The 17,693-nt window shown below is 39.9% G+C and overlaps 1 protein-coding gene and 1 long non-coding RNA gene across 2 annotated transcripts; one reads left to right on the top strand and one right to left on the bottom strand.

Moving 5' to 3' along the window:
* The first annotated feature begins 1,972 nt into the window (after positions 1-1,972).
* On the top strand, positions 1,973-17,310 carry LOC121398973. Its single transcript, XR_005964666.1, has 3 exons — positions 1,973-2,559; positions 2,696-2,852; positions 17,234-17,310. It is a non-coding gene; the product is annotated as an uncharacterized LOC121398973 (long non-coding RNA).
* On the bottom strand, positions 6,788-11,848 carry LOC108702993 (homeobox protein DLX-1). Its single transcript, XM_018238857.2, has 3 exons — positions 11,292-11,848; positions 10,280-10,479; positions 6,788-8,898 (listed from the first exon to the last, which is right to left on the bottom strand). The coding sequence occupies exons 1-3, from the start codon at positions 11,590-11,592 to the stop codon at positions 8,644-8,646; spliced, it is 756 nt and encodes a 251-aa protein (XP_018094346.1). The 5' UTR covers positions 11,593-11,848; the 3' UTR covers positions 6,788-8,643.
* Positions 17,311-17,693: the final 383 nt, after the last annotated feature.

Here is a 17,693-nt window from a genome sequence, read left to right as displayed (position 1 = left end):
ACACACTGGGCAAACAATGCCTGCAAGTGCACTACTATTGGTGCACTACTATGAAGAACAGCAAACAGCACTGGACACGTTAAAGAACAGTAAGATAAGTAAAATAAAAAAATATATATATGTATATTAAAAAAAAAAAATTACTCTGGTTGGTGCTGAACTACTAGGAGCAGCACATCAGTCCCACTCCCCAACACAGCTAGACTAATAGCACTGGGCTCTTATAGTAGCAAAGTAAAAAAACAAAAAAGAAAATAAAAGCAGTCCTTACAAGGACTATTGGGTTACAGGCAGCAGTCAGCAGATGAGAGATCAGAAGCAGTGCCCACAGCAGCTACATACAGAGCACTGCAGTAGAAGGTAGATTACTAGCCAGCAAAGATACCTAACCTAAAATGTCCCTCAAATCCCTGCAGAGTTCTGTCCCTACAATACAGAGCAGTATCAAGTAGATTACTAGCCAGCAAAGTTACTATCAACTGTCCCTCAAATCACTAAACAGCTCTCTCCCTACACTAGCTCTTCCAAGCACACACAGGCAGAATGAAAAAACGCTGCAGGGCTTCAGTTTATATATGGAAGGGGAGTGGTCAGGGGTGTGGGGGTGGTCCAGGAGGGAGAGCTTCCTGATTGGCTGCCATGTATCTGCTGGTCTGGGGTGAGAGGTCAAAAATAAGCGCCAGCTAAGGCGAACCCAAATTGGCGAACGTCGCGCGACGTTCGCGAACATTCGGCGGACGCGAACAGTCGATGTTCGCGCGAATTAGTTAGTGGGCGAACAGTCCACGACATCCCTAATCTCCAGAGCATTGGTCACAATTAATCATTTACCTAAGGGCCACCCCAGTATTCTTATAGTGTTAGATATTTAAAGTCACATCCAGTAGACAGATGCAATTTTTATAAATGTGTATGGAAAATATGTTTAAAATATTTTATTTCAGTAATAAATTGTTTTTGGTTACACAGCCCCCACATTGGAAGACGTTTCTAAACCCCTGGATTAAGGGGACAGACAGACATGCACCCTAGGTTCTGTTTTCTTGTTTTTGATGATTTTAGTTTCAGAAAGGCTCATTGAGGCTGCCCCAATACTCACATATGGATAACCCACACACACAAGGGAAATGCCCATAGTACCCACAATTTATTCATAATAAAAGGAATGGTAGATGTGTATCAGCCTCATCCCCATGCACCGAAGTGTGGGGTGTGGTTTGGGGGGACCGAAGACCTTTGATATAAATGATGCGATAGCGCAGCGCGTTACACTTCCCTCGCTACTAAACCTTATTCTCATCATGTTTGTCACTTCTGGTTACAGGGAGAGATCAGCCCGAGAATTCAATTTGTTAAATTAACAGACAGTAATTTGAAGTGACTGGACCCTACAGGAATATCATTTTAGGCCCCCTAAACTTTTGGAATACATTTTTTAATGAATATACTGTATAATTAAGCTGATCATCAGTCAGCATCCCACTGGGTCCCCTGTACCTCCTGAGCCCCACAGCAGTCGCAGAGGTTGCTTCCCCCTGTGTAGAAGCAGTGAGCTGGATTTGCAGTCGGACAGATAGACAGATACATGACAGATGATGGATAGGTAGATAGATAGCGAGAGAACGTGTACAGCAAGTCAGAAACCAAGACAGACATATATATTATATATATAATTTTTTTGTGTAATCACACAACTACTTATAGTTAGAAGCATTGGTATAGATGAGGACAATAAAATTCATGTGTTATTGCCTGTTGTCTTTTACCCTTTTGCTTTTCAGTCCCAAATCAGGACACATTTCTAGCACTCTCTCTCTCTCTCTCTCTCTCTCTCTCTCTCTCTCTCTCTCTACTCTCTTCTCTCATGAGTCAAACACACACTGAACGACCCTCTGTGTTGCCTTGTGGTTTTCTGGTCTAATTAACTTTTCCTTGTGCTGTGTGTGCTGTGTGTGTGTGTGGTTGGGGGGGGGGTGGGTTGCAGGGAGCATGTCCCACAGTGATCTAAGTTATAAATCCACACAAACAGTGCTACCCGTGTCACTGGCCTGCCAGAGCTGTTTAGGGCTATATTATTCATTTTATTTATTGTGGCAGGGTAAAGAAAAACTACAGGGTGCTCCTGAGGGTTAAAGAAGTAAGGAGTAACATGAAGGGCAGAGCATCTCCTGTTCCCTGTTCTCTGCACAGTCAGATGGCATTGGCCACTTCCGAGATTCTCTAGCCAACTTGAACATTCCCAGACCCCCTTTCTTTTTTTCCCCCCACTAATTTTTGCTCTGATCTGTAATTTCATCCACATTTGCACCAGTCTGTGCTGCATTCTCGCTCTGGATCTGAAAGGCTGCAATTACTCTATAATTCTTTGCAATTTCCCATGTCCTAATATGGACTGTAATTTTTGCGCAAGACAATTTCCTGCTATTTCAAGCATCAACATTGTCAGAGTTGTATGTACATAATAAATGGGAATATCAGCGCATAGTTTTAGCATAACATCTTGACTCCTCGATAATTATATCCGTTTGGAGCCTACGCAGAATTAGCCTGAATTGCATGGTAACTGCTCCTGCTTTAAAATTTTTAAAAATTACTCATAATTTTCCCAAAGATTACTAAGATCTCAAGTGCACGATGTCATCAGCGTAATGAAGAGTAAACATTTATGCTAATAATCTGCATTTTTTTTCATCAGCTATAAAGACAGAGGGGATATAGCAGGGAATTGCAGTCACATCGAGCGAGCAGGGCTGCAGCTAGAGCCACTGGGATCTGCTATGGAGAGACTCCCCCCTAAGCTGCTCTGCTCTGTATGCTCTGGCTATTAGAGGGGGCACAGGAGATCTAACCAGGTAAGGGGGGGGCACTGGATTCAGTCTGTCGGCTTGAGGTAAGCAGCCTTTTTAGAGGGAGTAGGTGGGTGTGAATACTGCAGAGTATGGGGGGTCATCACTAGCTGGATCCTGCATCACAAAACTATTTATCTTCCTCTCTTTGGAAACCCCACAGTCTATATTAATTCTCAGGTATGCCCCCCCTCCTGCGGCCTCCTGGCTTTTATTTTAAACTACAATTCCCAGCATCCTATGCCCGGCTGGAGGGCCGCTGGTTGGAGATGCCTGCCTGCTTAGAGGGGTGATCTTTGACTCTGATATATAAGGCTATAGGAATACTTCGGATACCATAACCACATTGTGGTACCCATATATCTTCTTAACACAAGTAATATTTTTTTATTTTTAAGGTCACAATGTCTAGATACAGACGGATGGATTGATGAGATAGAGAGATAGATAGATAGAGAGATAATAGATAGATAGATAGATAGATAGATAGATAGATAGATAGATAGATAGATAGATAGATAGATAGATAGCCGATAGATAATAGAAAGATTGATAATAGATAGATACTTGAATGAGAGATAGATGATAGAAAATATTATATAGAGAAAGATAGATGATTGATAGATAAATAAATGATAGATTATATAAAGATTGATAATAGATAGATAGATAGATAGATAGATAGATAGATAGATAGATGATAGATAATAGAAAGATTGATAGAATGATTGATTGATTGATTGATTGATAGATAGCTATATAGTGTTCAGCCATTGCACAGACTCTACTTGCCTTGCAGCATGAATTTTTTGTTTTACTTTGTTTTTGAGATACTTGTATTTTTTGTATTTATAGGTATATATATAGATATATATATATATATATATAGATATATATATATATATATATAGATATATATATATATATATATATATATATATATATATATATATACACACACATATATATCAAAGTATTTAGCATACTAGAAAAAATAATCTATTTTATTCATATAAATGTATGAGAAACAAGTAGGATATTACATGCCAGTTATGCGCCTGTATTATTTAAGCTCGGTGCATTTGCTAATTGTGAATCCCTTCCCTATTGACCAAACCGGTTCCATACACCTGCAAGCAATTTGCTAGACTCCAATATAGGAGCATTGTACAGTGATGGAAGCTCACCGATTTTATGTTTTTTCCCCCCACTTCTCAATACACAGCAAATTTGGCTTTCAGCGTGTTATCTCTTTTGTTAATGCAAAAAGATTCCCTGTGCGAAAAGATTGCTCATAATTACCGCAGAGATGGGAAACTGCATTAGAATAAATAAACCTAAAATTACAGTAATTATGTTTTGTTTGATGGGCTCGGCTTGTAATCAAGAAGAGAATACTGCGAAATGATGCTGACCCTCTTGGCTGTGCAGCTGTATGCTCACTTTGAGGTCCCTTTTTTTTCTTTTTCTTTTTTTTTGCAGAAAAGAGTCATTTTGCTGATCATTAAGCTGTGTGTAACCTATTTCAGAAGTGTTTTAAAATGAGCTTCACATAAGAAGAGGGATAAAAAAATATCTAGAAATTGCATTTTGCCATTACAGGTTTTTATGCCGAAGGAAATGCCTCACTTTACCAAGTACCACATTCAAAAAAGACATTTGATATTAAAATGAGTATTTTAATCATGGCAATAGACGGCTTTGGGGTGTAATAATTAAAATATCTATTATGGAAATCTCCGAGTTTGAGTTAATCAGAGTTAAATGAATATTAACATTATATATGAATGTGTTGTGCGAGGAGGCACATTGTGTGTGTGTTTCTATACAGCCCTTGTTACCCTGTTCTACATGATTATTATATTCTTGTTACAATAAAAGCAACGGTTCTGCTCTTTATTGTGCGCCTAAAGCAAAGTTGATTGGTAAATGAATAATGTAGAATAAAATAGCCCTGTTATAATTACTCTGGAAAAATTATTTTGACAGAAACGTTGCTGAATGGAATATTTGCTTTATTTCTTGGAGATCTCTTTTTTTAAAATCAATCACAGCTGGGAACTAGAGGTACTGCTTTATATTAGTTTTTTTTTTTAATTATTATTATGGTGTACCATTCTCGAACAGTAATATCTGTCCAAATGGAAAGGAAATCCAACATGGGGCCCTCCTGCTGCCTTCTGCTCTCCCAGCATCCCCTCGACAATAGCTGGAAGGCCACAGATTGGCCACTCCTGATTTAGGGCATATATTTTCCATTCCTATTAAAACGGCAGAACAATCTTTATTAACAAAATCATTAGTTTAAAAAACCAAGAGGTAAAGAGTACTTTGCTCAATGTGAGTAATTTGAGAGTGAGGTCACAATGGATATAAAATTGTGCCTATCATTCTGACACTCTCTTCCTATTTACTGGTTTGCACGTGGATCATGAGATGGGCACTGGTGGGCCCCTACAGGCTCAATCTGCGGGACAGGATAGATTATGACGTGTTTATGGGAAACATTGTGCCTTTGTTGAACTAATTTTTTGTCAGTCTGAAGCTTATTTTCCTGTTTTCTGGTTTTGAACAACCAGATGTTTTCAAACAATTCCCATCCCAGCTGAGGACCACAACTCCCTGCATGCCCCCAAACAGTGGAAATTCTGCTTGGAGCTGTGTTTATGCTGCATGTTCCATTAAACATTTACATCCTTTCCTCCCCCCTTCTCTGGATTTTTCTAGAATACAGAAAAATAGATATTGGGAACACGTGGCTGTTTGTGTGCAAAATGACAAATTTGCATTTAAAATAGTTATACATTGCACATGGCTACCCTTTGTATTTATAAAGCTGGGCTTACAGGGGATGTAAACCCAAAATGACATGTTGCATTAACATTAACTTTCTAATCTACATCAATTTAAAAACTTTAATGTATTAGCACATGTAATTGCAATTGAAAGCAGTATTTGTCCGTGTCTGCACTGCTGGACTCTTGAAGCAATGTCAGAGAAGTCTTCCAGAACCAGGAGGGCAGAGAATATCATGGGACGGACAGAATGCTTTCGATATTAATTCCATTTACAAATAATCCTAAAACTACTGAACATTATATTATAGACTTTAATATTGGTTATTATATATTATTGCATTTTCTCTAGTTTAAGTTGTATTTTGTTTACATTCTTTCTATGGTAGAGGATCAATCCAGATCAATCACCCAACTGCCTAGAATCCGTGTGCATAAACACACACACATAAATATATATTTATTAGAATTATCGTTATTATTAAAACGTTTTCTGCTAAAAGCACGTTATGTTGCCTTGAATGTTTCATAACCGATTACTATCGCATGCCTCAAATTTATATTGATGGGATATATTCTGGTATAGACATTGCGTTTTAAACAAACAACATGTCTACCATTTGCCTGTTTACTACTAAATTGTCCAGAAACTGATTTCGAATTCGAGTTCCCATTTGATCCAAGGGTGGGAATATATTGATCAGTCTAAAATGAATGCAAATAATTTAATTTTCTCCAAATACTCTTTATTCATTGTGTCGTGAGTCTTGTGCCGCCCGAGATTATTTCCCAATTTTTTTCGTTATTGGCCGGCTGTGTGTAAATACAAATGAATTCTTTCGATGCCAGTGTTAGAATAAATATCCGCACAGTTCTGCAATTATTGCTTTTCATAAGTATGTGATATTATCGATCATTTAATGTGCTTGTAGATGCGCAGCCATTTATTACAATTTTGCCTTATTTACCGAAAATCCTGAAAATATAACTAACTATACTGTAAGTGATGATAATCCTCCCAATATATGATTTCTTTACGCACAAAACACATTGATATCTGTATGGAAATTAAATTAAATGACTAGTAAAATGATTCGATTGGATGCTTTCAATGATTCCATGTTAAAGTATCAAAACTACAACGTATATTTTTCAAAACCATATTTTACTGGCTTTAAGCAAACTTTATAACTTAATTTACAAAGTTATTTTTTTCCGTGAGATACAAAGCAATAAGTTAACGTTCTCAATATAAAACTAAACTTCTGACATAGAAGAAACACTAAACACAATTGATTGGAGGAAAACACATCATTTTCATATTATTATTTTTTTGTCTCTTCACAAAGATGTCAAGAATCATGGTTACAGGAACACAAAACAGAAATGGGGCTAAAACCTGTGCAACATGTTTACAGAACGATATTAATAATATGTACATTTATAGTTTGAGCCCAGGTAGCTTAGCTTAGCTTCTCTCCTTCCCGGTACATAAAGGGTTTAGCAAAGGCAAGGACAGGACATACTTCAAGTTCTGGCATTTATGGAATGGCATCAGACTTAAATGGACAACTGTCTAAAGCCAAGGCCTTGCACGGCTGAATTTAAAGACATGAGGGCTCATTCGTACTGTTGGAACGCAGGGACCAACACTTGAAATAAATTCCATATATCGGGGTGTTGTAACCCCCAACTGTGTTGAACCACCCATTTTAGCAGACAAGAACCGGGAATACACCTTTGATGTACTGTATATACTAGAATATCTAACAGATAGTAAGCCCTGAGCTATTGGAATCTATCTGCTAAGGAACAGTCTCCTTTAGGGACAGAATCGATGTACATAACATAACTGTTACTGTAACCAACAGAGTAACAGCGAAGATATTACTATAACTGAGTATTACTTTCCCCAACACAGTAACAGTGAAGGTATTACTGTAACTCACACTATAACTGAGTATTACTTTCCCCAACACAGTAACAGTGAAGATATTACTGTAACTGACACTATAACTATTACTTTTCCCAACACAGTAACAGTGAAAGTATTACTGTAACTAACACTGTAACTGGGTATTACTTTCCCCAACACAGTAACAATGAAAGTATTACTGTAACTAACACTGTAACTGAGTATTACTTTTCCCAACACAGTAACAGTGAAAGTATTACTGTAACTAATACTGTAACTGAGTATTACTTTCCCCAACACAGTAACAGTGAAAGTATTACTGTAACTAATACTGTAACTGAGTATTACCTTCCCTAACACAGTAACAGTGAAGGTATTACTGTAACTAACAATGTAATGGTGAACGTTTTACTGTAACTGCAGAACTGTGACAGTAAGACAGGGAATGCCTGCCTAATATACATGCCAGATACTCTAACACACTGAACAAAACACCTTCATTTTTAACAGGGGAAATTATATTGAATATTATTTTTCGGAAATTGTTTTATTTCATGTGTATTCCATTTTCTGTGTTTTTTTAATTGTGCATTTTAACAATAAGACCTGTATCCAGCATCCTTAACAATAACCCATTATGCTCATACCTTATAATAAATACATATTTTAGAATTGACTGGCTCACCAAAAAAAGTAATTATCCCCCACGTGGGAGAGAACACTGATCTAACCAAGAAAAGCGGTTCCTTTGAGGAAGATAATTAAAATATATTTTTGACAATTAACAAAGTTTGGAAAATAACCAGGACAATGACAGACATGAGAAGTCAGTGTTATTCCCCCGCCCCTAGAAACATGTTTTGGTCCTTGTGCCCCCTAGGTACAGTTGCTCCTCTTCTTTATGGGGCCAGGCAGAGAGGATGGGGAGATGCAGAGTCTGCTGATCTCACAGTGTGGGTACCAGCCCGGATCACGTGGTTTTGTTGTGTTTTAGAATCATACAAGGAATGCAGAGTCTGATAGCTCCAATCCTCTAGACACTTGTACCCTCTCATGGAGTTTTAGCGAGTGCCAAGCCACTATGGCATCACATCAACTGAGATTGCTGCATAGCTTCTTGGTGGGCTGAAGGATACCAGGAAGTGTAGCTTGGAATGTAAGCTCCTGGGGTTCCAGATGAAGTCTTACCAGAGGAGGTGTTGGTGTTCCATACAGGGGGTACTGATGGGGAAGTGCTAGACAGGGACCTGCCATTTGCCAAGGCGGTGCTCTCCAACGCGGCTCCACCCTGTTTCATCAGCTTCTTGAATTTTGACCTTTTATTTTGGAACCAAATTTTCACCTAACAAGGGGTATAAAGAAACAAATGGTTACATAGAGACAGGTGCAACCTTGCCCCCACACATAGGGGCAGCCCTCATTGCATCCATTCGAGGATATCGATCGAATTCAGCACTTTCCTGTCCCCACATATACACATTCTCCAAGCAAATACAGCTAGCATTATAGTACTCATATATGAAATAGAATTAAGCACACCCTTGTAAGTGCAGTGGGAACAGTTGTGGGAACAGAGCACTCTTTTCAAATGATCAAAAAGCAAATACAGAATCTCATTTATTCCCCAGGAAATGGCCAGTGGTTATTATCGATTTTTAGTAACAGATTGCTCTAACCTGAACATACACTATTGTGCCTGTGTACACTCATGTATATGTATGTATATCATCACACTTCTGTAAGATTTCAATCACTACACACTGGAAGAACTTGATAAATATATCATTTAGATGTCTGATGGTAAGAGATAAATAAATGAATGGCTGTGTATTTTGGGTGTATGGTGTGTGGGAGGGGGGAGGAATTAAATGTATCTAATGTTTTAAGTGACAAATTAGAAAGATTCAGCGATTATATATATATATATATATATATATATATATATATATATATATATATATATATATATATATATATATATATATATATATATATATGATATTTAATTTCTAATTTCTGCTGTATATACATGGTTGAAGTCTGCACTATATACACGATATATGTGACAATAATACATTTCTGTTATGGACATGGGCACACAACAGAGGCAATTATAGCAGTGGTATCTGTTGTGGGTAGCTGAAAAGATCTCCCTGGTGAAATGAAATGCTGCCTGAGTAAATTCCTGCACTGTACCAACCTCATCCAACATGCAATTCATTGGCACTGAAAGTGTAGAGTCTCCCCCAGGGAAGCGAGTACCACCCAGCAAATTCCCAGTAGAGGTGGCTTCTTGGCCGTTTCACATTTAGGCAATTTATTTCAGGTTCACTTTCAGGTTTCGCTTTGCGACAAATAAATCACAAAGAGTGACCTTATTTGGAGTCACCAAGCGGGCTTTAATTTACAGTTAATTTAGAATTACAGAGCCTAGATCTTATAATACGTACGGTGCCATATATGTGCCTTGCGCTGTACTGTTGTGCTGCTGTTTCTTAACTACAAATTTCAGACTCAAAATGTGGGATTTGCAGTTCGCTAACAGCTGGCTGAAGGGTATCTAGTAGGCTTTTTACGCAGCGAGAGTGGGTGCAGAGTGAGTGGGTGCAGAATGAGTGGGTGCAGAGTGAGTGGGTGCAGAGTGAGTGGGTGCAGAGTGAGTGAGTGCAGAATGAGTGGGTGCAGAGCGAGTGGGTGCAAAGTGAGTCGGTGCTAGTATGTACCTGTGTCTGTGTTAGTCCCAAGGAAGCTGCCAGCTCGGCTCTCTCGGGCAATGCCAAGTACTGGGTTTGCTGGAACCTCCTGTTCAGAGCCTGGAGTTGGAGGCTGGAATAGATAGTCCTGGGCTTACGGATCTTTTTCCCCTTTCCATTAAATCGAACCTCTCCGCCTTCGACCACAGTACTCTTCTCCGTGTCGGCCCCTGCGCAGCAGCAGAGCACAAGCACAAAAGTTAGGGCTCAAGTACAAAAGTCAAGGTACAAAACACAGAATTGACAGAATACAATATGTCAAGTAGCAGCATATGGAGCTTGAGCCAAGCTGCCTCCTGTGCAAGTTTTTGTGTTCGTTTGCAAGTTTCCCCCTTTCATTCCTACAGGCTGCAGTTTAGCTTTAATTACCCTTAATTGCATACATTGTTTATCGCGCCACGCAATAAATGCGAGACTAATGCGCGCACATCTGGACTGGAGTTGCTATGGGCGCTGAGCGCACGGGACTGGCAGCTGCTGCCGCTGCTTCTCCTGGGGGAATGGGGGGTTCTCTGCGGCACAGAGCGGGGAGGGTGGCTTGGATCTCCCGCATGGGTGCCTGGGGGTCTCTAAAAAGAACTAGCGTTTACTAAGAGGGTGTCTGGTGTCTCTAGCGGAATCAGGGAGACAGGGTTAGGCTCTGGCGTTTGCAGTGAAGCGCTGCAGAAGGGGAGCCGCGGATCCTGGCCTGACAGCGCTGAAAACAGATGACAGGGCACAATTCACTTGATCTCTGGGATACAGCTGGGCAGGTATTGGGGATAGAGCTGGGGATCTCTCGGGGTCTGGTAGGATAGAATTGGCATTTAGCTGAGCAAGCAGATTGCATAGGACTGCCTATATATGTCTGGGTAACAGGTTAGTCGCATTCCCATACAGCTGGGCAGGTAATGGAGATGGAGCTGCTTATATCTACTGGGGTCCCATAGAGCAGGGCAGGCAGCTGTTGTTCCCATATACAGAGAGACACACGTTACTGTACCTGGCTCCTCTAAGCGGCTCTGGCTGAGGCTGGAGCTGTTGGAGTAGGACTGCACGGTGCTGATGTAGGGGCTAGAGGAATGGCTGCTCACCGAGTTGACATATGGGTAGCCCAGGGCTCTGGAGAAGGACGAGGCGCCGCTGTACGAAGTGTCGTGCTGGGAGTGCAGGCAGTGCATGGAGTAGTGGCCGTGAGACATGGGGGAAGGAGGCATCTGCTGGTTCGGAGGCCCGAATTCCATGAACACCGCCTTGCCTGACACCGGGCTACTAAGGCTCTCTGGCATACTAGTCATGGTCATTGCTTTTCGCTTCCCTCCAGCCTTTTTTGTAGGGTAACGATATTGCCCGGGTCCCCCCTTGTGCTTTCAGGGGGTCTACACGAGTGGGGATCCCAATTTAAGAGGAGCGGGTTTTTTCACTTTCCATTCATAAGAAAATAGAGTTTGTCTCTTTGGGGAGGAAAAATAGGAAATAAAAAAAAAGTCCAAAGCGCGGGGCTGTGGGAACTCCACCAACTCGCCCAGGAGCTTTGACTCAGCCCGCCTTGCATATTCATGAAGCGACTGCGCTTATTGGTCGGCCGGCTGAATCAGAACGCTGTGATTGGTTAAAGCGCGCCTCGGGCTGTGCAGCGACTGCGGAGTCAGCGCGGACTCCTGGTTGTGTGGAATGGAGAACAGCGCAATCCCGAAACAATCTGGGAGATAGGCCACTGGCCGGGGAGACTGACTGGGCAATAGCACAAACGCCCGACTTCTTTCTGCTAGCAAACTGGAATAGAAATCATAATAAACTGAACCCAAAACAACTTAGTTCCAGCCCAGTGATGCAATAAATCAAATAATGTAAACACGAAATACAAAGCGGTGACGCCAGAGTCACATCTGAACGCCTGCCCCTCCCCTTGCCCTAATGCACCTGGGCAAATTACACATCAGGAGGCATCAAACTGTGTCTGAATGGCATGGGGCCACCCCCTGGCACCTACTGCCTACAAATAACTTGCAGGGACCCCAACCAACTAACAAATATTCCCCTTCTTTGCCCAAACCTAATGAATAGTTCAAGTTAACGTATCTCTGTTTCACACGCCTCTGCCTTATTGAATAGTTTATTGCACGACTGATCCCAAGGTTTGCAAACGATTGTGAGGTTGATAACGACCCGGACCAAACGATAAACATTAATGATGGTTATCAGGCTGCATATCAGGTATAATGAAACCTGCACGGATAGTAATTATAATAATAACCTTATAATAATTGTTACAGCGCCGCAAGCGAGTTATATTCAAACAGGTACATATCAAGGGGATGGAATCCTCCCAAATATGATCTTTGCTACTTGTACATTTAATTTCTATGGAAACTTTTGGAAATAATGTAGCAAAAAGTCATGGCTGATTTCAGCTACATTGTATCAAGTCAAGAAACAACGAGGGAATGAACGGAAAAATACTGTCCTTTCAGTTGCAATTACATCTACACATCTACATCACTTTAAAACATTTTTAATGAACGTCTAATAAGAAAGCTGCTTACAATTACTTTTTATTTTATTGAAATCAAGCCACATATTGTTGGGGTATAAAGAAACTGAACCCTGGGCAAGAGACAGCATTCCACTTCTCAAATACTCTGCAAAGTTGTGTTCGGATTTAAGAACTGGGGCTACTGGCACTAGGGGGAAATAAATCCCAGGGAGAATCCCAGATGACTTTGTGAGATGATTAGAAAGTGTTGGTAATTATTTCTCATTGCTAATTTAGCGGTGTGACTGTAGCAGGAAAATGATCTTGTGAAAGTTCACACGTGCAGCTGTAGGAGCGAGCGACTCGTGCGATTAATTCTCCTCTCGAGAGCTCAGATCCAGCTGAAACTGCCTCATTATCATAACACTGATGTGTCATTTTTATACGCATAATTAGCCATATATTTAACAATAATAGCAACACGCTGCCGCTCATTATTAAACAGCGTGGGATCTGATCCGGCCTGATCTGAACTTTCCCAGTCCCACCTACAGTGTATATGTGTGTGTGTGTGTGTGTGTGTGTGTGTGTGTGTATATATATATGTGTGTGTATATATATATATATATATATATATATATATTGCTTATGAATTCTTGCTGCCCAAAATCTATTTTTTCCCTGCAATAATAAACTAGATTTTGGCCAAGGAAACGAAATATGGCTGGGAGATCATGGAGCAATTCTGTGATACAGATATCCTAATAATCCAGTCTTCATTTTATAAAATGTCCTATAACAGTTATAGCAGAATGATGCTCTAAGGATGGCAGGGATGTCATACTAAAGACTGGCTGTCAAGCGGAGAGACATATTAATATATATACAGTGAGAGATGTTTCAGGTGCATGGGGGTCTCTCTGAGAATCAGCCTCAGGGACACAGCAGGGTCGCAGGACAATTAGGGTGAGGTTGGCATGGGGGCCCTGATAAGTGCCAACAGGTAATAACAACACTGAGTTTTATCTCATTATTGGGCTATTGCCTAGAGTTTTTTTCGTTGCCAGTCAATCCTCCAAATATATGAATATATTGTCTGTAAAGTTTGCAAGAGCTCCTGTTTCCCCTTCATTATTGTTTGGCAATAGCAATAATCAGAACCATGGATCATATACTTTATTGGATAAGAACCTAAGCAATATTATATAGCTGTACGGACAGACTTGTTTGGGATTAGAGCACATTCAAAACAATTGTTCCTGGTAAGCACATATCTCACACACATGTCCATTTATTTTTTCCATAACAATCCAATCGCTTTTTTTTTTCAGTGCACCTATAGAACTCCATTTCAGTAACCCATACAATCTTAATTTTATTAGAGTTTGCAAGGGCATCTTTCAATTTTGTATCTGTCAGTAAACCTGTATAACCAATGCGCCCATATATCTTCATCTTCATTCCAGTGCACTTTTATTTATCCATTTGTCAGTCCATCTACTTGACTTCATTTCATTTGTGTGTCTGCCTGTGCAACGATTTCACTTGTTTGGCAGTGCATATAATTGTCGCTTCAATTGTGAGGCCATCAGTGTATGTAGATAACTTCAATTTCAGTTGTGAGCTGTTGACAGTTGCATTGTGTATCTACAGTGCACCTATATTATTTACATTAATTAATGCACCTATGTAATTAAAATGTTAGTTGTGAGTCAGTTCAATTGTGAGTCTGACAGTGCAGTTATATAATTCATATCAATTGAGTCTGCCAGTGCACCTACAGTCTTTTCGTTTGTCGGTTCACCTATATAACTTCATCACTAAGGAGACAACAAAATTAGATGCAAATCAGAACCCACAGAGACAGCAGTGCATTTTTCATAAAAAATGCAAAGCACGTTATTGTCTCAAGTAAAACCAAAGGATTTGTTGTGTATATCAGCACCCTTTATAATAATTAGAATTGTGTGCAATAATAATACTACAACCTCTGTGTAATTTCAAGGCAAACAAGTTGTTACCACCCCAGTGGGTAAAATCACGCAGGATTAATTAAATTATGTGTTCAGAATAATAGCAGTTCAACATCACCCATCAATCGTGTTTTTGGTAGAAATTATAATACATCAAACTACTTGAAGAGGTCATGTTGCCTTATGCCAAAAGAAGAAATGCCCCTGAAATGGGTGATTCAACAACACAACCACCCCAAACACACCAGTAAATGAGCAACATCTTTGTTCCAGACCAACACGATTGACATTATGGAGTGTTCCAGCACAATCCCCAAACCTTAATCCAAAAACTCGTGGAGAGACATCAAAAATGCTGTTTTTGAGGAAAAACCAAGAAATGCAGAATTGTGGAATGTAGTCCAATCATCCTGGGCTGGGATTTTGGAATACCTGTTCACAGGTGCCAGATGTTGGTCGACTCCATGTGACACAGATGTGCAACAGTTCTCAGGAACTTATACAACTAAATGTTAGTTCAGTGATTCAAAGGAAAGCAAAATCTTGAAACATATTTCAGTTTTTACAGTGAATGTTTGAGTTCATAAAGAAGAATGCAGAAACTGCTATTTTTTGGAACAGCCTAATATTCAATTTGCGTGTATGGAAATAAAAGCTATTATAAGGATTTTGAGCTTTGTTTACCTTTTTAACACACTGCTATTATTCTGAGCACAGCTGTAAGTTCTTACAAAGCACTGATCGATTAGGCAGCAACTAAAGCAATATTGACGGGGGTCTCAGAGCTTATAGAATAACATTCTCTGTGCCAAGTATACTGTGTTCCCAAATCTTACTCCATTGCACTATAATCAGATGAGAGCGCACAGAGGGCACTATATCTATTGCGCAGGCTGCCCTGGCTTTACATTTGCTTTTTAATGAAGTAGAGTATATCAAATGCAACAAACTGCATACAATGTACATTTTGGATATGTTAAATATAAAATGGATATTATATAAACGATTAAATAACGAAGTGAACAGACAAGCCAATGCACACAATAACACACATAGAATTCTGAAGCGGTTCTACATTAGGTGCAGTCGTGCAAGGCTGATGTACTGATCCAGCTGGCATGGGCACACTACTATATATGTATATCAAACATGCATATGAAATAATATAAATGTTTCACAAGTAACAGGATTGTTAAACTATAACCGTGAAAACACGTCCCCAGAAATATTTAATAAATAAAACGAATTAAAGTGAAGATTCCTGCTTGTAAGCAGAGTAAGGAGAGGTGAGTAAAGAAGAGAGGTGAGTAAAAAAGAGAGCTGGCGGGTGCTGGTTACAGTGTTACTGTGAGTCAATAACCAGCTCTGCTCATGTCTGACTCTCGCTTAAGCCTCACCCAGACCCGTACAAGTGGCACTGCCAACCCTATTTCGGTAGCAAATTAAAGGCGCTTTAATTTTGGAGGTTGATTAGCTGCTCCTAATGACTCAGCACCCACAATAGCGCTGCTCCTCGCATCTCTGCTGCTGCTTATTTTCCCATTGTGAGTGTGTTTGTCATTATGTTGTAATCAGGGCTAAACCATATCCAGTGCTTCTCTGCATCCAAAAATAATGGTATTTCTTTTCTCACTTTCCCTAGAAAACAACATGTTTCCTAGTGGCACAATTTTTTTTTATAGTTAAACGAATGTAGTTCCTTCTGAACTGGCCTCTATATACACGTGCAGAAAATATATATATATAATCCTCTCGCTATACAAATGCATTGGGAACACAGTATATCTTTCTCTATCCGTATATGTATGTATACACTATGCCAAACAGGTTTTTGCACATGAGTGCATACAACTACATGGTTAATATGCAAAAATACTCACACACACACACATATTGTATTCAGTGCAGTGAATTGAGTGGCTATTTTTTTAATCCTAGGCAATAAATATATGAAATTATCTGAATGGGTGAGGCTCGTAGCTATCAGTCAGTGCCCAGTTGTGGGTGCCCTGCTATGACCAAACAGCTATTTTTGCGCCAGTGCTACAAGGCATTCAAGAGGGAGGATTTCTGCTCCCCCTGAAGTAATTACAATGGTATACTAACACTGGGCCGATCTGAAATATATCGATTTGGCAGATATCGGGGGGAGCAAGAGCTAGCACTACATAAATAAGAAATAAAACACTAGCATATGCACAAGTTGGGTGACATTTTTTGCAAAGGGGGGTTTGAGATGCAGAGTGCACCTGGCATGGCAGGAAGGCTGGAGTTCCATATGACAAGTGGGTGTAAGAAATCAGGAATGCAATTCTCCAGTTGTAGAGGAACTACACCATCCAAAATCCCCCACAGCCTTAGCTTGGATGATGAAAGCTGCAGTCCCACAACAGCTGATGAACTGCAAAGTGGCAATTTCTGGCGTTTATAGCAATCATGTCATATAATGTATATACAAATATGTTTCTTTTGTACATGTATGTGCCTTATCCCCAGGCCCAGGAGAAATACCCTCCGACACACCAGCAAATCAGCCCTGCAGCCAAAAGACTTCTTTGTGTGCAGCAAGTGCCCTCCCATGCCTACCTTACTCTCTTCCAATGCAACAGAGGTGGAAAAAAATGGAAAAATAGAAAGGGTTTAACAGGTAATACCTTTTATTTTCTACTGACACTGCTGTCCATTTGTCTTAAAAAAAATCAGTGGATCCTTCGATAATAATTGGTTCTGGAACAGAAAGAGTGGGACATACTGATGCACCTAGGTCCAAGGAAGAAGCTGCTTAGGGGAAACATGGGCCACAAGCTTATTCAGTTTAATTCCAACGCTATAAACTACACATAAAATTATGGCATTATAAGGAAAGAACATGCAATTCTACTTCCACAATAAAAATCAAAAACTAAATTCAAGGAATATAAAAAAGAAACGGGAAACCAGTGCAGCTTCCCCTACA

Source organism: Xenopus laevis, chromosome 9_10S (genome assembly GCF_017654675.1).
Source record: "Xenopus laevis strain J_2021 chromosome 9_10S, Xenopus_laevis_v10.1, whole genome shotgun sequence".
NCBI lineage: Eukaryota > Metazoa > Chordata > Amphibia > Anura > Pipidae > Xenopus > Xenopus laevis.
Note: the sequence above shows the minus strand (reverse complement) of the source record. Positions and strands in the feature narration are given on the sequence as shown.

Excerpts from the sequence above, each read along its gene's own strand:
- LOC108702993 (XM_018238857.2), bottom strand. The coding sequence starts at position 11,592 with ATGACCATGACTAGTATGCCAGAGAGCCTTAGTAGCCCGGTGTCAGGC. Across the intron at positions 10,480-11,291 it reads GAGCCGCTTAGAGGAGCCAG|GGGCCGACACGGAGAAGAGT; the intron begins GTACAGTAACGT and ends GCTGCTGCGCAG. Across the intron at positions 8,899-10,279 it reads TGGGACTAACACAGACACAG|GTGAAAATTTGGTTCCAAAA; the intron begins GTACATACTAGC and ends ACCCCTTGTTAG.